General features: G+C 42.2%; 1 protein-coding gene across 2 annotated transcripts in view; it reads left to right on the forward strand.

Moving 5' to 3' along the window:
* The window catches only part of LOC137404679 (sialin-like), a 150,817-nt gene extending 142,088 nt beyond the window's left edge, over positions 1–8,729 (forward strand). For both annotated transcript variants that reach the window (XM_068090911.1, XM_068090909.1), the window contains exons 6-10: positions 2,026–2,175; positions 3,733–3,865; positions 6,478–6,628; positions 7,373–7,463; positions 8,455–8,729. In XM_068090911.1, the coding sequence (XP_067947012.1) occupies positions 2,026–2,175; positions 3,733–3,865; positions 6,478–6,628; positions 7,373–7,463; positions 8,455–8,616 (687 nt within the window). In that variant the 3' untranslated portion in view covers positions 8,617–8,729. The remainder of the gene's footprint in view (positions 1–2,025; positions 2,176–3,732; positions 3,866–6,477; positions 6,629–7,372; positions 7,464–8,454) is intronic.
* Positions 8,730–21,974: the final 13,245 nt, after the last annotated feature.

Raw genomic sequence — 21,974 nt, forward strand, 5'->3', positions numbered from 1 at the left:
TATTGTTGGAAGGAATTTTACATCTATCACTAACATCAACCAGCTCAAAGCTAGAAGACTTTCATATGAATAGAGTGTGCAATTGCATTCATGCTTTATTTTAGGCATCTTGTATGAGTTTTTTAAATGAGAAGTTGATGAATTGAAGTTATTGACTGAATTTAAATTCATATTTCAACTTCAATCTCAGCATTTTGACCCAGAAAATGCATTTATGCTTTAGTATGAACTTGGACCACATATTGATTAATTGAGTTCATTGTAAGAATGAAATCACATGTTGTAGATGTAATAAAACTAGTACATGTTGTAAAAATAGAGTACAGTAATCTTTCCTACTTGGTGGCTTCAACTATTGTGCTTGACTGTATCACTGGTTTTGGTAGCCTCCATTTAAATATGTATAACAATACACTGTCAGTCTCATTGCTAGAGCTGTTCATGAATTATACACAGTGAAAATTGAGAGTTATCCCCTCTCCCATATTTATCATTTAACAGTAGCTGAGTTAACTTGATAGCCCTGACCAGCTGAGGAACTCTTTATGATACTGTAAAAGGCTATCACTAAACAATGAGTATCTGATCTGTAAGATAACATATCATGCACTTCATACTAACTTACGTCGATGTTAGCATATAATATATAATTTTTAAAGCAATATATAATTATATTACTTTATTGGCAGTAATTTCATTTCAAATAGAAATGTTTTTCAAATTATTCCATACAACAATAATAAAAACAAAAAAGGAAGAGAAGGACAACATTTAGTCAATAAAATTGAATAAATAGTTTGACAAATAGTGTTTAAAATGCCTTTCTAGGCTAAGAGAAGGGATATTAGGTGAAAGATTGTTAAAGCAGCTAGCAATGATATTTTAAAAATAATTGTTAGTGATTGTATGCAATTTGTTCGTATTACACAAGTTGAATTGGGTTGAAAACCTGTAACTGTCATGTGAAAAATGAAGACACAAACCAGGAAAAATATTGTAACCTTTAATTGAAGTAAAATAAACATTTAGCATAGGCAGAGTAAGAAGATGCAAATATTCAAAATACAAAAATAGCTTGAGATTGTTGGAGTTATCTTCCTACTTTAACAAACAATTCGCAATTTAAGACAGTTTTTTGGTTTTATAGCACAAAACTCCTGTTTTGTCTATCAGCTCTTTAAATTTGCAAGTAAAGTGTGTTGACGATTTTATCGTCACTAACTCTCAGTTTCACCAAATATCGTGTGGTCTATTAAAAATCTTAAATCTTATTATCTGATGTTATTCTTCGCCCTCATTTTGGGTCAAGAATAACATTAGCATTGTTTGAAAGTCCTGTAATTGAAAAATACTGTCTAATATCTCCGAAGACACAGTGTGCTTCATGGCAAGCTTATTAGACTCAAACCTTTAAAGTTTGGAATTTGTTTATGATTTTGCTAATAAATAATGAGCATGTACATTTTTAGGATTACAAAAAATCTGCAAATTTATATGGCTAAGTCATTTTGAGAATCAACAAAAAATAATGGCCAGAACTCAATAGATGCTTTGTAACTTTAAACCCTGATTTCAAAGAGTAAAATTAATTGCACCCTTTCTATTCTACTATCAAGGTCATACCAAGGTTATACTATTAGAACAACTATTTATATACTTCCAATGCATTTGATTTAAGTTAGTATCTACATATCTCTGAGCCAGTCTGTTAAATCTAATATTGTTGTAAGTGTCTCCTTTACGGTAAAGGGTAAGAACGCAACAACTACTTAGCAATGAGCAACCAAAAGATTTGCTGTCACCTACAAATGCATATTAATATGATTTATTTTATAACATGTATAATATTTCAGCACATGAATTTAATAGAACAGAATCTGTAGACTTATAATAACTATGTCTGACTGCAGTAGTCTGTTCAATACTGTCAATACAGGGAAACCTAGTCTGTAGTCCAAGACGATTAAATCACAGAGTTGATTAGTGCAAGAGCCTATTATATTATAGTTACTATTTATACTGTAGAATGACTCTGTGCCCTGGATGGAGATGATGAAGTCAGCAGGAGTTTGGGCTATTATAGTGGTTCATGTTACGAGCAACTTTGGTGAATACACTCTCTTGACTAAACTTCCAGCCTTCATGAAGGAGGTTTTACACTTTGAGATCAAATCAGTAAGTCAGTACTAGCTCGAACAAATTTGAAAATTGTTTATCAGAAGAAGTCACGAGAAAACACCATAGAGAGTTTCATAGCTATTTTCAATTATATGCATTACCAGGTGAATGCCGGGCATTGCACAAGTAATAAAATAATTCCTCACTGAATTTGAGTAACTTACCTCATTAGCTAGTTAGTAATCTTGATTGAAACAATTGCATGGGGTGTGTGCAGACGGCTTAATAATCATTCCGCTATTTGTAATGATCAACAGTGCTAGTTAATACATGTAACCCCAAGCACTTTAGGTGCGAGTATTTTAACCAGTGTAATCAATATCTTAACTACTATTAATCGCTATGCTCAGCTGGACACCTAGTCTAATGGTTAAGTTAGCCGACTCCAGATCTAGGGGTTCTAAGATCAAATCCAGTACATTGCAGATTTTTCATTGCTAGATTATAATGGTTATAACTTAGCCTGGGCATGGCTCCCGTTGATGATTGGGAGAGAGAGCCTGGGACACATACCAACACGCGGGAAAAACAACTCTAATAGTCGACTTCTGCAGTCGCTAATATCACGATCATTATTTCCGAAGGAGTATCATGTGATGCTCTTTTTTATGATCTTCGTGAGCATTATGTATTATTTTTAATCTGAATTGGCAGCAAACAAACGCTGATTGGTAAGTATGAAATGTTGGTTGCATAATAAATCAATCACGGGAGCTATATTATTTCATATGTTTAATTAATTAGGTTTTGATTTAATTATAATCAAAAATTAAATCAATTGAATAAAACATTTTCACAATAACAATACAAACGATTAGCAATAGAACAACAAAATTGAATCGCACGCTGCTAGTAAAGAAAAGTTTATCTAGTAAAAAGTAATCTCAGTTTTAATTTACTCGCGAGTATTGTGATTACTTGCGACAGTTATTATGAGCAACTCGGACCTACCACTGCAAAACGGTGCCATCTGAAAGCAAATACTCTTTCCGAAGCCAGTAGGAAGAACTATAAATTAGTCAAAACCTGCGATAATATGTTGTAAAGCTTGAAACTGTTTTGGTCTCAGCGTGGCTATGCCTAGCTTTGATAGATGGTTTTTGAATCGCTCCATTTTTTATCAGTATATGAAATGAAACTGCAAACGTGAAAACGCAAGAGCATAGTAACCTATGGTTCTTATCGTTTTGTTATCAAACGGGGTATTACATAACTATCCAGCCTATCAAAAACATAGTGCCTTTCACTAGATCAAGTTACGTTACCGCGACGATAGGCTTTAAAACGCGCCACATCTAGTACATCATGAGATCTTAATCTATCGACACGCTTTCATTAGTATCAGTCTGAGCGTCATATGTAACATATGTCGCTCGTTTTGCAGAAGTTATCTTACCTTTTTTTCGCTATGTGTCCCAGGCTCTCTCTCCAAATCCCCCACGAGAGCCATGCTCAGGCTAGTTATAACTGGACACAGGAATGAAAACAAAAAAGGCCAACAAAAGACAGACACTGAGATTTATATAAGTGTTACATTATATATTTTGTTTACAGAATGGTTTATACTCGACTCTTCCATACATCGCCATGTTTATAACAGCCAACACTGCTGCCAATGTGATAGACACAATGAGAGAGAAGGGAGTTGTCAGCACAAGAACTGCTAGACAGATTGCTGGCTTACTCGGTATGTGAAAAGTTTACTTTAACTTGTACGGTGTGATTATATCAAGTCATTTGACTTTGTTGCATGATATATGTATTTTTTTGAAAACACCTGCATATCACAAAGTTTTAGCTAATTTATTTTCAACAATTCATTCTTACGAATCTACGACAATGAGCAGAACGGTCAACCAAATTGTTACTTGGAGCTAAAAGTTTTGAATAGAACAGGTATATAGCATTGCTATTAGCTACATTCTTTTTATGCTTATGCTTACAACTGTTTTCCGTTCTGTGACTCCAACATACTACATCTACCTATCCTATACTTCAATTGATGAACTTTCTGTTACTACGACCTTCAATTTACTATTTCGACTCCTTCCCAATACTGTTAGTTTACCAACTTTTAAAAGAATTTTGTTCAACTAGCTAAATAATTACTGATTACTTTCTTTCTTTTTATGCATGACACGAACAAAATCATTATGTTTATGATTACCAATGCCAATAAACAGTCATATTTACGTACATACGTACATACATACGTACACACGTACATACGTACATACATGCATGCGTACATACATACATACCTACATACATACATACATACATACATACATACATACATACATACATACATACATACATACATACATACATACATGTATACATACATACATACATACATACATACATACATACATACATACATACATACATACATACATACATACATACATACATACATACATACATACATACATACATACATACATACATACATACATACATTAATAAATATATCTATCTATAGATATAAATAGATATAGGTAGATATAGATAGTTGTAGATATGTATAGATATATAGATATATATAAATAGATAAAGATATATAGGCAGATATATAGGTAGGTACACAGCTATTTAGATATATAGATAGGTACATAGATATAGATACATAGATATTTACATAGATATATATAGATATACAGATAGATATATAGATAAATGTAAATATATAGATAAATATAGATACATAGATATATAGATATATATATATATATATATATATATATATATATATATATATATATATATATATATATATATATATATATATATATATATATATATGTATGTATAAATATATGGATATATATCTATTTATATATAAACATCGTGATTCACTTCGTAAGACAAAAAGATCGTAGAACAGGGGCATCATGGCTGAGGGCGCACTGTATTAATTAATATTAAAAAGCGCACATTTAGCGTGTGCAATCACAAAAAGATATACAGTATCTGGTAAGAGCGATGGGTGTGATAAGAGTGGCTTAGCCTTTTTGTTACATGCGCTACTTAGCAAACCGGCGATATGAATGTTGCGAGTTCTAATCCAGTACAAAGAGTATTTTTCATTGCTCAAACTTTATGGCTATAACTAGACAGACAAATGACAGACGGATCACAGACAAACACTGAGAATTATAATTATAGATATATACAAGCTAAGTATACTCTTTATTTTAGACTATATATAAGTATAGTTATATATATACTATAGTTATATACTTATATATATAAGTATAGTTAATATAAATAAGACTTGAATGGCGCTGTCAGAGATCAGCTTTCTCGTTGGGACTGAATACTGCTTAGAATCAACAGCAGTTTCTTTTTTGATGATAACATTTGAACCGAGAAAAGAACATTGGTCTAAAAGACATGATGGAAAGGTACGAAGAAATTTCTACCTAGCGTAAGTGGATAAACGTAAATGAAACGGTAATAAACGTAAATATAAATTACTAATTAATGTAAATTACTATAGCGTTCTCTTGCTACTTCACAGTTCAGCTTGCAGGGATTCAGTACTTCGCAGGTAAAAACATTCATTAACCTTTCGCTGAAAGTTCAGCTTGCAGGGCTGAACTTTCAGCCCTGTAGTTTCCAAACTACGGCATTTTTGTGATGGCTGCGATTAACTGTTCGTTTTTGAGCTTTTAAGAGCTTGTAATCACATTTCCACATATTTTGCACCTACAACGCAGTAGAGTAAGACATGGTGAACCTTTTGATACCAAATAATTGTAATGTGAATTTTGTTGCAAGTACATGTAAACCTTTAATTTTTTCTATTTAACTGTGTATGCTACCATTTGGTCTTCTAGTTTTCAAATATACTTGCTAAGTTTCGTCTGGTTTATTTTACTCATGTGGTTGAATGATGCTTTCTGGTTGCTTAGTGTTACGTGTTTCATTAGTGTTGTTGTCTGTTCTAGTCATCGTTGCTTGATACACCATGTTCTTTATTCCGCAATTGCCATCAAGTGGGCCTCCACTTTTTTGTCTAAAGTTGCAAATTCTTTCTGTTGTAGATGTCTTGTTTTCGAACTTTTTAGGAATGCTTTTGATTGCTATCGATATATTATATATCAATATAAGTTATATACATATATAACTTTCTTGTCAGTTATTTTAAATTATGCCATACAAAAGTAATGAAACAAAATTGAATAGTTGAATTTATTGGCTGCCAACTCATCTAAAACTTTCTAGTTACATGAAACTGTAAACTATCAGATATTTGGCTTTAATTATAAGGAATAGTAATTTTGCTCTTTTCAGCTAGCTTTGTGCCAGCAGCTTTTCTAGTGGGAGTTGGTTATGTGCCTTGTAACAAGAACTATCTTGGAGTGGTGTTCCTCGTCATTGCTGTAGCGTTTACTGGCTTCAGCTGGTTGACTTACGCAACGAACTCTCAAGATATTGCGCCAAAGTAAGTTACCAGAGGTGTCAATATGCAACAGATTATGCAGTTGTTTCATGTTGTTACAATATTTATACTGCTACTCCATTACATCTCTAACCACTTTGGCTGTTGCCATTACGCTTGAATTGTGGTGGGAGCCAGCCGGTCTTGTGTCTTGTGTTGACATGACTCGGCCAAGACACTAAATAAAAAAGAAGAAAGGAATCAAGGCGGCATTCAGTGAAGAAGGCCAAAGTTTGCTCTGCCAGAGCCTCTTTAAAAATAGAAGCATTGCTAGCGAGAAGCAGAGCACCTTCTTGCTTTCTCTATATAGATGCTTCTATATGTATTTATATTTTTTAAACAATATAAATACACATGGTATATTATAAAAATGCATATTGTACAAATATACATGGTACATGTATACATGACTACAACTGTGCAGTTGATCTAAGATTGGTGTGGTGCCATGAAGGAATCTTTCAGGCATCCTTCACAGTATAACAGAATGCACTAGTAAAATTATTCAAAGCGGTAAATTTACAAAGTTCACTTTGGGTTAAAAGGTAGGGTTGCTAAAATATTTTGTAAAAAACTAAGTTTTTAACCAACGAACACTTTGCTTAGGAAACTTTTCAAATTGATTCTAATACTAAAAACAGCTATAATATTAATAAGAGTAATGTATTAGTGTTTGTTTTAGTTCTTTTTCAAGGTTGTCTCATGGACAGGAGTGTTATTTACATTATCGTACATGTAAATTTGTAGATATGCAGGAGAGATATTTGGAATCAGCAACACTGCTGCAACAATACCAGGAATGGTGGCTCCAAAGCTGGTGAACGCCATGACACCAGGGGTAGGTTCCAACATTTTCTGGCCGGTTAAACTGGCCAGTTGTCAATTGGCAAAAATCCCTTTTTGTTAGACTTTGCAAATTTGATTTTTCTATTCCAGAGCAGTTCCAGAACAGTTCCAGAACATTCCAGAACAATTCTAGAATGTTCCAGGATAGTTCGCATTTCACCTCATCAATGCATTTTTAATTAGGAAACGTTTACAGCAGCTCGTTTTCTGTATCGCTACGAGTAGACTTAATACTGGTTGGTAATATTAATCAGAGTCTGATTTTACTCAGGCGAGTCTTCACACTATTCAGCTTCAAACATAGCCTTACAGTAAAGCTTCCTAAGAGAGGTGCGGGTTTTTATTCTCGGAGGTGCAAGAATCAATTGTGAAGACTGCTTACCCAGCTCTCTCGAAAAGAACATTCAAAAGTCTTGTTCCATTTGCAACATCTTCGCTATCGGTTCCAGATTTTTATTTCTTTTATACATCAAAAATAATTATTGAACCGCTATGAATCCTGAAAACTATCTGCCCATCTAACTCCCCTGCAAAGAATGACGTTTCAATCAGGTAATAGCAGAGAAGAGGTAGAAAACAGCCAAATATCATAAATTGAGTCATTTTTATATGTTGCTTTTGAGTAAAAGCATTAGATTCTTTATAGAATTGAATTCTAATAACATATTGCTTTCATTTATTTTAAGTATATCTGTTTTTATTATGCAGTGAGTCTTTGTTATATTTTAAAAAAGGAGTGCGAGATTTCCCTTGTTAGTCATAAAGGGCTCAGCGATGAAGACGAATAAGGAAGCTACTTTACAGCTTTAATTCATGCTGACAAGTTTCAGTGCTTTAACAACATTCAATTTGAAAATAAAATATTTCACAATAGATTATCGTACAAGTTCTTTTTAATTTGAAGGTTGCTAATAAGCTGTTTTTTGCTAAATTCTGTGAGTCAAGTTTAACAACATAAGTTCAAATTGTTTTGTGCTTTTTAGGGTACGGCTGAAGAATGGAGAAGTGTATTCTATGTTTGGGGAGCCGTATACATAGCAGGAGGAATATTCTATTGCATATTTGCTCGAGGAGAGACGCAACTTTGGGCAGCTGAGAAACGGCATACTAACTTAGAGCTGAAACATCAAGAATCAGTAAAATAAAACTATCACTGTAGTCAAGTAGTTCACGGATGTTTGGTTAGCTTTCATTCCTCAGAAAACAAGCTTTCTACAAACAGTAAAGCTTTCAGTTTAATGACTTGCGATGAATGTGCTGTCACATATTAACATTACTAGCTCTCAATACATTATGTAATATTTTATAAGTATCAGTTTCTTCACCACCTTCACCTGTACAGTGCATTTCGGGAAGGTTTTGCCTGCGGCTTTTAGCAAAATTTGAACAGCGCTAAACTATTGCGTTGCCGCCGGCAACTACCGGCGGTCCTTGGCGGTATCCGGGGCGTGGGTTCCCATTTCACCACTAACAGCCTGCAGTGCTGTCACCGGTGCTTTGCGACGTATATGGGAACCAGGCTTTAGCTGTCTCGCTTGCTGTGAGAGATCATCAGGTGCATTGATAAAGCGCAGTGAATAACTAACTGCACAATAGTTCGACAATGCCATAAAGGGTAAGGCCAGAGCAGGTATTTAAATGTCAATCTACCACTTTAAATGTTCGCAGTGTGAATCTCTCCTATAGCAATCTTCTATTTCAACCTCCAATGTGGCTTCAGACAGACAGACGGCTCTTATTATAGTAACAATTGTGATATACACAGTACAATAAAGCAGGCTTCGGCATTTATCATGGCAGATGCACTTTTACTCCTTGTGTCAAGGTCCTATTAAAGAAATGTTCAGTTACCATCGCTCTTTCGCTCATTTTAGCCTAAAAACTAACTTAAACAAAATCTATGTAGATTTTATCAGAAAGTATCGGTAGTTTTTATCAATTGCGATTGTTTTTGATGTTTGAGGTGATCTGACTGCCAAGATGTTTCAAGAGTAAAATCCACCAAATTTGGTTTCAATTAAAATGCTCAATATAATAAATAAATTAATACAATATCTGAAGATAATGATTTGGGTTACTGAAGAATAAAAGGAACTGTCAGACAGCCTGGCAATATTTGTGTGTCAGATTCCACAGTTATCAACACAGTTTAACTAATCATATATCAGACCAATTGATTATGTGTAGAAAAAGACAGGCACATTCTAAACTCGCACCATCTGATTATGGTGATCTTCTTAACTCGCTGTACCATATTCCTGTAGTTGATATACATATCGGTATCCAGCTTGAAGACGAAAGGTTTGTGGATGAAGATTTTATGTTACATGTTTCAAAGAAAGTCAAACGATGAAAATATGTATAGGTAAGAATTCCATGGCATTTGTACTGAATGCTCAAACCAAAAAATTGTCTAAATTTTAGTTCAGACAAGCCTTCACCCACAATAAAATGCCACATAAGGAGTAGTCTGCTGCTTTCTTATACACGATCAAACTGATAAAAACAATTCAAAATAAAAGTTTATTATAGATTCATGACTAGTTTATTAAACTGTTGCCTAGATTATTTCCAGAGTTTAATGAGCATTTGGTAAGAAGTTCATGAGTTTCACCAACATCTGTGTACCTTGAGGCTACTGCTTTCTTTATCTAGACCTCAGAATACCTAACAAGACGAAAAAGGTGTGAAAATGGCCTTAGTGCTGCAGAGTGGTGGTGTCGAAATTTGGCAGTATATTAGCAGTCGCTCCAAAAGGCTTGCAAGGCGTGAGCATTTAATATATTTTCAGCAAACTGTGTAAAACATTTAGATCTACTCTGATGGCAAATGCTACGCAAGGTGGGCATTATGCTCCGGTTTGTTTACTACAGTAATATCACTGAATCATTATTTTATAGTTGTTTTTTCAACTACCAGAATTCAAGCTTGCAATTAGGATTAGAAATGACCTTATTCTGCAATTTACAGCAAAACTACCTTAAAAACTAAGGAGTAGTGGCTCACGAAGTGGCTCACTAGTACCGAGCCTGCACAGGGTTGAGCCACATAGCAGCTGAATTTGAGAACACTCCCAAAAGGCTTTTTACATGGTACCCTCAACAGCTCTTGTTAATCTGCCTCCTCATCTGTGCTATAAAGCAAAAGTAGCTTTTGTATTGGTGCTTTGTTAGCTTGTGAGATGTACATGTAGCTATTCTCTGTTGGGTGATTCGCTTCTTCTTGAGCCATTGTGGCGAATACATTTGAGTGATACAGAAAACATGTTAGTGATACAGAATACATGTTAGCGATACAGAATACATGTCAGTGATACAGAATACATGTTGGTGATACAGAATACATGTTGGTGATACAGAATACCTGTTGGTGATACAGAATACATGTTAGCGATACAGAATACATTTTAGTGATAGAGAATACATGTCAGTGATACAGAATACATGTCAGTGATACAGAATACATGTTAGTGATACAGAATACATGTCAGTGATAGAGAATACATGTTAGTGATACAGAATACATGTCAGTGATACAGAATACATGTTAGTGATACAGAATATATGTCAGTGATACAGAATACATATTAGTGATAGAGAATACATGTTAGTGATACAGAATACATGTTAGCGATACAGAATACATGTCAGTGATACAGAATACATGTTGGTGATACAGAATACATGTTGGTGATACAGAATACCTGTTAGTGATACAGAATACATGTCAGTGATACAGAATACATGTTGGTGATACAGAATACATGTTAGTGATACAGAATAAATGTCAGTGATACAGAATACATATTAGTGATACAGAATACATGTTGGTGATACAGAATACATGTTGGTGATACAGAAAACATGTTAGTGATACATGTTGGTGATACAGAATACATTTTAGTGATACAGAATATATGTCAGTGATACAGAATACATGTAAGTGATACAGAATATATGTCAGTGATACAGAATACATGTTAGTGATACAGAATGCATGTCAGTGATACAGAATACATGTCAGTTATACAGAATACATATTAGTGATACAGAATATATGTCAGTGATACAGAATACATGTTAGTTATACAGAATACATGTTAGAGATACAGACTACATGTCAGTGATACAGAATAAATGTTAGTGATACAGAAAATGTGTCAGTGATACAGAATACATGTTAGTGATACAGAATACATGTCAGTTATACAGAATACATATTAGTGATGCAGAATGTATGTTAGTGATACAGAATACATGTCAGTGATACAGAATACATATTAGTGATACAGAATATATGTCAGTGATACAGAATACATGTCAGTGATACAGAATACTTGTCAGTTATACAGAATACATATTAGTGATACAGAATATATGTCATTGATACAGAATAAATGTTAGTGTTACATAATATATGTCAGTTATACAGAATACATGTTAGTGATACAGAATACATGTCAGTGATACATAATACATATTAGTGATACAGAATATATGTCAGTGATACAGAATACATGTTAGTGATACAGAATACATGTCAGTGATACATAATACATATTAGTGATACAGAATATATGTCAGTGATACAGAATACATGTTAGTGATACAGAATACATGTTAGTGATACAGAATACATGTCAGTGATACAGAAAACATGTTAAATGATACAGAATACATGTTAGTAATATAGAATACATGTTAGTGATACAGAATACATGTTAGTAATACAGAATATATGTTAGTGATACAGAATTACAAGCTATTTTGGCTATATTAAAATGTCATTGAAGTAATCGGATGTAGTTAATAGGCCTACTTATGAAGACAGCGACAGAGGTGACTCAGATAAACTCGAGCTGGTTGCTGAACTACAAAGTTGAAGGCACTAGTGGACAGTGGTTGTGAGCAATTGGCAGTACAAGAAAAATGGGTTCAGCAAGCAGGGTTATTACCGGAAGGCCCTTAATGCCAAGTAATGGATATATGACAACAGGCAAAGGGGAAACAACTTTTTATTTGGAACTTGACTGTTACCCAAAACACCTGCATGATTGCAGTTACGCTAGTGAGGGTTGTCAAATGATATTGGAGACTGATGCTATTACACAGTTGGGAGGTGTAACTATAGATAATCATAGATGCATATTATTTAAACAACAGTAGGAGTGGCAACACTTAACAGGTTGACAAGCAGACTGGTAAGCAAAGCATAGTTATCACTGACAGAGACTTCAATGGCCACGTTGATGGTAGGAAATGGACAGCAGCTTGGACATGATAAAAAAAGAAAAACCCAAGTTTGACAATGAATGTGGAGAAATATACTATCCCAAACAATCTATTGTAAAGGATCTGACTCCGGTAGCTGAGTCAGCTTTACTTCCTAACAAGGGAGACGCAACCTGGGCTACTGGCCGGCCTTGTCCGAGGCCTGATTGACTTGCCCGGGGCGGTCAAGTCAGTCCAAGACAAGAACCTAGTAGTCAGGCCTGCTCCGAAACCAAACCCCCGGCTTGCCTTCTGGATCTCTATCTCAGGCTAGTCCGGATCCACTAGTGGCTGGCCATAGGACTGGATCTCTTGTGCCATGGCACACCCGATCGAGTCTAGACAAAGCCGTGGATCGCCTCCTAGCCTTCTAGAGTCACCCTGGCAGTTCCGTCTGCTGGTTACAATGAGCCTGCTTGTACAATCGGTGAGCCAACCAGGCAGGCATCAATAGAATCAGTTCGTACGAGTATGTACTAGTTTTATTAATGATATCTTCAACACAAGTGTTCACAAGTATGAGTGGTATCAAGCACACCTTGCCTACTTACTGCGCTGGCTTATATAGCCAGCGCCTATGGCCTAGCTCCGCCTATCAATCTATTTATAGCACAAAGGATATGCAAGATATAATAAGATTAGTACAAGATAAACGTATGGTTATATAACAAAAAGGGCAGTTCAGGACTATGATTATATAATAAAAAGGCAGTTCAAGAATGCGATTACATAACATAAAGGAAGTTCGGGAGGTTCGGGTAAGTGCTAGTGAGGATATATATATAAGTGCAGTAATTGATATACATGTATGTCCCGGTCCTCCACACTCTCCCCCCCCCCAATTTTTGAGCCTAGGGGTGAACAATTAAGGGAGTGTTTTTAGCGGAAGCGTCGAGCTTGTGCTCTCAATCTCTGAGCTTCTTTACGGCATTCATCGGCCATCCGGATGTAACGTTGGTATCATTCTTCTTCTCTTTCTGCTCTACTGTTGTATTCTTTCTGCCGGGGCCGTGTGTTCTCGTTGGTTCTGGCTACCTTGCTGCTGACAGGTTTCTGGGTCTTGGCACCGGTTCCGGCATATACTTCAGCGATATCGTCCGCACTGACGTGTATCTCCAGGGCGGTCTCGCCCTCTCCTGCTACCTCCATCCCAGCTCCCTTAGGCGATGAGTTTATCTCCCGACTGATGGGTATTGCTTTCCTCTGACTCACCCTTGGAAATGCATACTTTGGGGGGAAGGGCTTGTGGACCAGCTCCTCCCTTCCTTCGGCGGTTCGGCATCGGTTTAGGTGGACGCGAAGGTCGGCTTGTCCGTTCCTCCCATCTTCTTGGCGGTTCTCCCGATCAGTGCACCCCTTTTCTTCTGGTGAATCTGTCCTTAGCCGTTTTTGTCCTGTCCTTCTACCTCGTACCCATCCGTTCCCATCTTTTATGGGAAGGCAGGTTTCAAACGGGGGCACTCTGTCCATTTCATGTATGTACAAAAATCGGTATACCACTCTTGATCTACCTGGTACACCATGCTAGGGTGTAGTCGGGGATCCCTGGCTTTCTTTTGGTGCTTGTATATACTAAAGAACGACGATGAGTTCTTTTGACATTTGCACCAGTAGCGCCAGAAGTGTTGCCGTATGTGTCTCCTCACTACCCTACTGTCCTTGTTTCGAAAGCCACAGAGTCTGCATTCTCCCTTTTGGCGGTCTTCTGCGGCCTCCATCCTTTTGTAGGAAGTGGGGGAGTACCAGATATCTTCTGCTATTCCTTCGACGGTTTCCCGGTTTCTCCTTCTCTTGGACAATTCGTTCTCTTTTGTCTGGTTGACAGGAATTGTTGGTAGATTTACTGAGCAGGCTTGCATTGGTCCTGGTCTGCTGTTGTCTGGTAGTAGTGGAGTATGCAACTGGCGCCTCTGGTTAGTCTCTAGCGGTGGCCACCCTGGAGTGGTTCACCTCTGCTCCTGACTCGAAAACTCTGGCCCTCAGAATTTTGCCTGGCTTGCTTTGACTTGGCTTTGTCCTGGGGCGTCCTGTTTTCTACCAATCGCACCACTCTAGTATTGGTTATCGCCAGTTCTACCGGCCTCTCTCCCTTATATGCAATGGGTGCGATATTTCCCTTGGCTACGTTATTCACAGGTAATTTTGCTTGATCGACCTCTTGTCTTTCTGCCGTTACCTCTGTTTCTTCTAGGATCTCATCCAGTTCTGTCAATAATTCCTGCAGTTCCTGGTCTTCGATGGCTCCGGTTTCATCTGAAGCCGGTCTCATATTTAATTTCGCGATATAGGTTTGTGGAGGGAGCTGGTTATTCGTCAGCATACAGCGGTTGAAGTGACTGGAAACAGTATCAATTTCAGAAGATGGCCACTTTCCGGTCCCGTCGTGCTCTTGTTCCTGAAAATTTCCGCCGTCCGGAGTCTGCTGTCGAAAGCTTTCATTGCCGGATGGTTCCTCTCCTCCTTGATTTTCTTCGTCTGCCTTCGTCTTCGCCCCCTTTTCCGAGATGTTTTGGTCAGATATAATTGATTCTGGTTGCTCTTCCACGTGTTGGCTCGTGGCCATCATCTCTTCTAGCTAGGCAATCGACTCTTTTAAAATTGCGTATTGAGACATCAGTTCTAGACTCGTCCTCTAGATTCCCTCTCTATTAAGGTTTCCAGTTTTTCCACCATAACTTTGGTGGACTGGTACCGTTCCCTGAGTTCGGCCTGTCTTTCTCTGGCTTCCGATCCTTCGTCTTCAGGGTCGATTTGGTGGCACACAGCCTGACCGTATCTGATGGGAGGTCCCACCATTCGCTGGGGTCTCCCGTCTCGTCTTCCTCCCATACTATTTTCTGCTCCCCTTGGTTCTGGGTTTATTCGCACCTCTTCTTCAGCTGGTGCTGGTATAGAAACGTTGGTTTGGAGCAGATCCCTTTGCTCCGTGGTCCCGGAGTTGGAGGTCTCATCGACTGGGGTGTTGTCTGCCTCCCCTTCTGTCAGGTCCTGCCCGGAAGGCTCCACCGGGGGTTCGGGACAGGGCCCGAGACTCGGTTCCTCTGGTTCTGTGTTGGATACACCGGGTCGCTCTGTTGCCTCTCCAACCCCTTCGGTAGGATCGTGACTGCCCGAGGCAGATCCTCTTTCTCTGGCCAGGACCTCCAGAAGTCGTCTCCGGAACGTGTCACTGTCCATATCCGGGGGCGGTTCCATCCTCCCTTGCTGCGTTGGCGGAGGGGGCTCCCTTTTAGTGCACTCCAAGGTGGGCAGCATCTCTTCCAGCCCTTCCAGCCTCCTCTCTCTCCTTCCAGTGGCACCTCTCATGTTTGGCCTCCTGGTGGGTTCCTTGGTGGCCGGGGCCCTCCCATCCGCTTCCGGGCATGCATAGTATGGTTTTAGTCTCTCCTCGTTTTGTACGGATATTTGTCCTTGTCTTTCCACTTGGTAAGTATGGTTAGGGTTACACCTAGTGACGGTATAGGGTCCCACATATTTGGGCTGTAATTTGGGGTTTTCTCCTCGTCGACGTCTCTTGTTGACTAGCAGTACCAAGTCGCCTGCCTCAAACAACGGGGGCTCCTCTTCATCCTCCACTCGGATCTTCATTTGGCGTTCCCGGAGGATTTCATAAGTTTCCTCCAGTCGGCTGGCTAGTTCCAGTACGTAGGGTTGTACCGCCTGACCAGTGACTGCAACGGGTTCTGAGAGCTGGTCTGGCAATCGCAGTTTCCTGCCCATCATCATGTAATTCGCGGTTTCTCCCGTGGCGGAGTGGGGAGTGCCTCGGAAGGCCCTCATTATCTGTGGAAGCAACAAGTCCCATTCCGTAGGTCCACGGCGCAGGAGCAAGGCTCTTAAGGAATCTCCTAGGCTCCGATTATTTCTTTCTACAACGCCATTCCCCAGGGGGTGGTATGGTGTAGTCCGTGTTTTGTCTATGTTCCATAGGCTACATAATTCTCCCATGAGTTTAGACTCAAATTGGGCCCCTTGGTCGGAGTGTAATTCCTCGGGTAGGCCAAAATAACAGAACACCCTTTCATCCAGGGTCGTGGCTACCACCGGGGCAGTCGCATCCGAAATCGTTATGGCATCCTGCCATCTGGAGAAGTGGCCGCTAATCACTAGGATCCACTTATTTCCCCGGTTAGTCACTGGCATTGGTCCCACTAGGTCGACCGCTAACTTCTGCCACGGTCGCCCGGCGTATAATCGGTGTCTGCTCTTGGTCGCGTGATTCCCACTGATCTTTGCTACCTGACAGATCTCACACGTCTTGATGAGTCGTCTCACGTCGGCATTCAGTCCCGGCCAGTACCAATTGAGCAGTAACCTCTTTACGGTCTTGTGAACCCCCGCGTGGGCAAGCCTGTGCGTGTCCTACATCACCCGGTTCCGGTCTGCCCAGGGATATAGGGTACACCATCTGGGGTGGCCATCTGTCGCTAGTCTAACCTCCAGGACGCCGTTAGGGGACAACCTCAGAGCTTCCCGTCTTTTATGTAAGATCCGGAGCTCATTACTCCCTAGAGTTAGCTCCTCCTCTGGTAGCTCTTGATCATTTTTTATTGCCCAGTACATCCTAGCCACGGCTTGTGTCCCTTCCACTTGGCTCTGCACCAGCTGTCGGAAATTTCGGTCCCCTGGTAGCTTAATTGCGGCCACGGTGTCAGACTCTTCTTCCAGCAATGCCTGTTTGCTAGGGCCCCCGTCTCGCTCCTCTATTCGGATACACTGTCGACAGTCGTTTGGGCAGACCTATCGACTCAGGCCATCGGCATTCCCGTGCTTGGCCCCTGATCGGTGTTCTAGTAGGTACGAGAATTCCGACAGAATCTCCAGCCACCGAGCCATTTGAGCTGACGGCTCCCTCCTCCTACACAACCACCTCAGGGAGGCATGGTCCGTGCGGAGCACGAACTGTTGTCCATACAAGTAGGGCCGGAAGTGTTTGACGGCCTTTACTACTGCCAGGAGCTCCCGGCGCGTCACACAGTAGTTTTGTTCTGCTGGGCTGAGAGTCTTGCTGTAGTATGCCACCACGGTCTCCCTACCTCCTTGGTTCTGAGACAGGACGGCCCCCACTCCCACATTACTGGCATCGGTGTCCAGAGTATATTTACTCTTTGGGTTGGGAAATCCCAACACGGGTGCCGAGATCAGGCTTCGTCGAAGGGTCTCGAATGCCTGCTGTTCTTCTTCTCCCCACTTCCATGGCTTCCCTTTGCTGGTCAAGATCGTGAGTGGTTTGGCATTAGTGGCATAATCTCTCAGGTACTGCCGGTAGTACCCTGTGGTCCCCAGGAAGGCCTGCAGTTCCTTTATGTTTCGAGGAGTCTGCCATTCGGCCACTGCTTTTACCTTTTCTGGGTCCGTGGACACTCCTTCCGGGCTCACCACATGGCCAAGATACCTCACTTTCTTCTGGAGGAGCTCGCATTTAGAGGGCTTCAGTTTCAGCTGAGCGGCGGCGAGTCTCTGGAAGACTTCTCCCAAACGGGCCAAGTGGGTCTCGAAGTCCGGAGCTATGATGATGATGTCGTCTAAGTATAACAAGAGGGTTTTCCAATGGAGCCCGTGGAGTACAGACTCCATCAGTCTTTGGAAGGTGGCAGGGGCCGACGTCAATCCGAAGGGCAGTACCTTCCACTTCCACAACCCGCTTCTCGTGGCAAAGGCGGATTTCTCTTGGGTGTCTGGATCTAAAGGTACTTGCCAGTACCCACTGGTCAGATCCAACGTACTGAAAAATCGACTTTCCGCCAGGGCGTCCAGGCTCTCGTTGATCCTTAGAATGGGGTACGCATCCTGTTGGGTGACAGCATTCAGTTGTCGATAGTCAATACAAAATCTCCACCCACCATCCTTCTTTCTCACCATGACGACCGGGGAACTCCATGCTCCATTGGCAGGCTCGATCAAACCCTTTTCCAGCAGTTCCTGTACTTGCTTATCCGCTTCTGCCTTTTTGAGGGGTCCCAACCGGTGGGGGGGTTGTCTGACCGGCCTGGCACCTTCCATCAGGGGTATGCTGTGTGCTATCCTGTCGGTCCTTCCTATGTCGCCATCATACTTGCTGAACACGTCCTGGTACTTGGTCAGAAGATAGGCCAAGCTCTGCCTCTCTCTTTCGTGCCGGCATCCTGGAAGGGCCTGCCGATACAACTCAACCAGGTGACCTGGGACGGCTTCCCCCGTCCGTATAGCGGCACACCCAACTCCTGATTCGTCGAGGCTCCCGTGTTCCGGCCCAGACCAGAGATCCGTCTGTATGTCCTCTTCTTCAGCAGCCGTGTATGAGCCAATGACATGCCCAGCGCCCAACTCTATAGGTTGATGTCCGGGGTTCAGGCATCATATGGTGACATCACCCCTCTCCCCAGGTCGGTTCAGGCTACAGGCTACGGGTATGTGCGGATCAGAGCCCTCTATCAAGCCCACCAGAACATAATTTTTGGCGGAAATCTTCCCTGCCACTCTTACTTCCGACAAGGGAGGGATAGTAACCTTCTTCCAGGCGTGAACGTTGGACACCATTATCCTCCCGTACTTGTCGGTGCAAGTAAGTTGCCTATCCCCTAAGGAAATGACTGGTCGGCCAAATTCAATCTGACCCTTGTGGGAGATCAGGAAAGGCATGCCCAGAATAGCATCTTCGCTGATCTGGCTTACAAGGAAGTTCTCTTCTATAGCCACGTCCCTGATCCTTCCGACTAGCCTTATCAGTCCATAAAACTGGAGCTTGCTACCATCTGCCATGAGTCCGTACCGGTCATTCTCTTCCAGCTGCACCTTCACCCGCTCCGGCATTCTGTCGAACACCTTTCTGGAGAGCAGGTTAGTGTTGCAGCCGGTGTCTATGAGAAACAGTAAGTCTTGCCTCTCTACCTTTCCAGGTAGGAAGTGGCTTGACTTATGGGGTTTTCCAAGGTCCCAACCCTTGGCAACCCTTCCTCCGCCGCGGCGGTATCGCGCATCTCTTCCGATTTTTTCCTCCTCGGACGCCCCTAGGCCTGTCCGGTGGTGGACTTTTTTTGAGCTGGTCCTCCAGGCTTTCCTCGGGAGTAGCTGGCCTTGTGCTCTCCCCGTACCGGCCTGTCGGACCCGACACCGGACTCATGTGTTGACCTAGATTCCCCTCTCGGAGATGGCCGCCTCGGGTCGGTCCCCGTTCCTCTTTGGGTACAGGCCCCCTGGGGGGGTTGGCTTTGTTCCAGCCCCCTTCACCTCTGGGTCCGTGATACTCTGGTCTCTGGAGATGCTCCGCCATTGCTGGGTCCTCGTTCCATCCCGATCCGGTTGATACGGATCTCTTGAACGGATCAGCGCCGGTGGGGCCATCTCTCTCCGACCTAACCTGTCCAGGTTTAAGGTGAAGTTCCATCTGGATCGCAAGCTCCCCCCTTCCTGATCTGTACAGCGTTGGTCTCTCGAGAGCTTCAGTTACCACTAAATCCGCTCTCTGTCCCGACCCTTGCTGTCCAGATCTCTCGGGGTGCTCGGCCCTAGTCGGACCTCCCTTCCGCCTTGGCCTTTCCCGGCCTCCGGGTGGTCTCTCTGGTTCTCCGGTACGTCCATAAACTCTTCGTCTCTCGCCCTGTCTCTGGATCTGGTGGAGGTACTGCCGCTGCGCCTGTTTGGCCGCCTGCGGCGAGTCCCGGGGGCTCGCCTCGCATTCCTCCTCCCTCTCGTCCAGATCCCATAGACTTTGGTATGGGTTGTAGACGGGAATCGTCTCTGCTGGGGGTCTCTCGACCGGTGCCGCCGTTCTAGCCGGATGTTGCCAACCTTCCAGGTCAACCCCAGATTCCCTTCGACTTGTTTTGCTAAGTTGTCTGCGTTTTTCGTGTCCGGGTGCCCTATTGCAGCCAGCAGGTAGACCTACTGCTGCGGGCCGTAGGCGTTTCCCTGGTCCTGCTTATAGGGCGTCCCCTGATTTGCTTGCCTCCGCGGACAACTTTCCCTCCGGTGGCCTTCCTGGTTGCACCCCCAGCATCTAGCCATTTCCTTTTTCTTGGCCCCGCTTTCTGGAATAGGCTGCGGTCGATGGATGTACAACTTTAACTTGTCCACTTCTTTGGCTAGGTCTGTTACCGAGGTCAACAACAGTTCGAGGGTATTCGGGGTGGTCCTGGCCACCACAGCCGGCTCTTCGAAAGCCCGTTCTCCTTCGCCCTGCTCTGTCTCATCCGGCTGGACTGCCCTGACGTCCGACCTGAAGGGTTGGGCTTGGTGAGACGCTATACTAGGTCGAACCTGCAAGTACTCGTTCCCTGCTCTCACGGCTGCCTCTAACGTAGGGGTAGGCACCGCTAGCAGATGTCTCTGTAAATAAACATTACCCAGCGAACCACAGAACGTGTCTACGGCCATCTCTTCTTTCAGGCGATCCGACATTTCCCCAAATGCGATGTCGGTCAGCTTCTCTATTTGGGTGGCGTGCTCAAATAGTGTGGCGTGCTGGTCCTTTTTCAGGCCCTGCAGTTTGGCTCTGGCTTCTTTGGGCGTCAGTCCAAACCTGGCCCGGAGGTTGTTAAATACGGCGTGTATGGTCTGCCCGTGTCCACAGTCCTTAGCCTGCCCTCGCAGTCTCTCTCGGATGTGTAGCAGCGCGGACCCTGGCTCCCAGTCATTTGCAATGGCTACATCGTTGAACTGTCTGATGAAGGCCTCTACATCGCTATTCCCGTCATATTCTTGGGCTCTGAATGTTTCTCTGAGTGCAGGGAGTCCCTGTGTTCCCTGGTTGATGAGCAGTCTTTCCAAGACGTCTGTCAGTCACTCTAGACCTCCTAGTCCCTCCGTTCGGAGAGCTTCCGGTCGTTCTGCGCTGCGAGTCCGTCTGGCCATACCTGCGTCGTCTTTAGTCCCTGTTAGTTGTCCTGTTGTGGGTTCAGCATATCCCACTGCTGCCACCAGTGTAAAGGATCTGATTCCGGTAGCTGAGTCAGCTTTACTTCCTAACAAGGGAGACGCAACCTGGGCTACTGGCGGGCCTTGTCCGAGGCCTGATTGACTTGCCCGGGGCGGTCAAGTCAGTCCAAGACAAGAACCTAGTAGTCAGGCCTGCTCCGAAACCAAACCCCCGGCTTGCCTTCTGGATCTCTATCTCAGGCTAGTCCGGATCCACTAGTGGCTGGCCTTAGGACTGGATCTCTTGTGCCATGGCACACCCGATCGAGTCTAGACAAAGCCGTGGATCGCCTCCTAGCCTTCTAGAGTCACCCTGGCAGTTCCGTCTGCTGGTTACA

The sequence above is a fragment of the Watersipora subatra genome, chromosome 9 (genome assembly GCF_963576615.1).
Source record: "Watersipora subatra chromosome 9, tzWatSuba1.1, whole genome shotgun sequence".
Taxonomy (NCBI): domain Eukaryota; kingdom Metazoa; phylum Bryozoa; class Gymnolaemata; order Cheilostomatida; family Watersiporidae; genus Watersipora; species Watersipora subatra.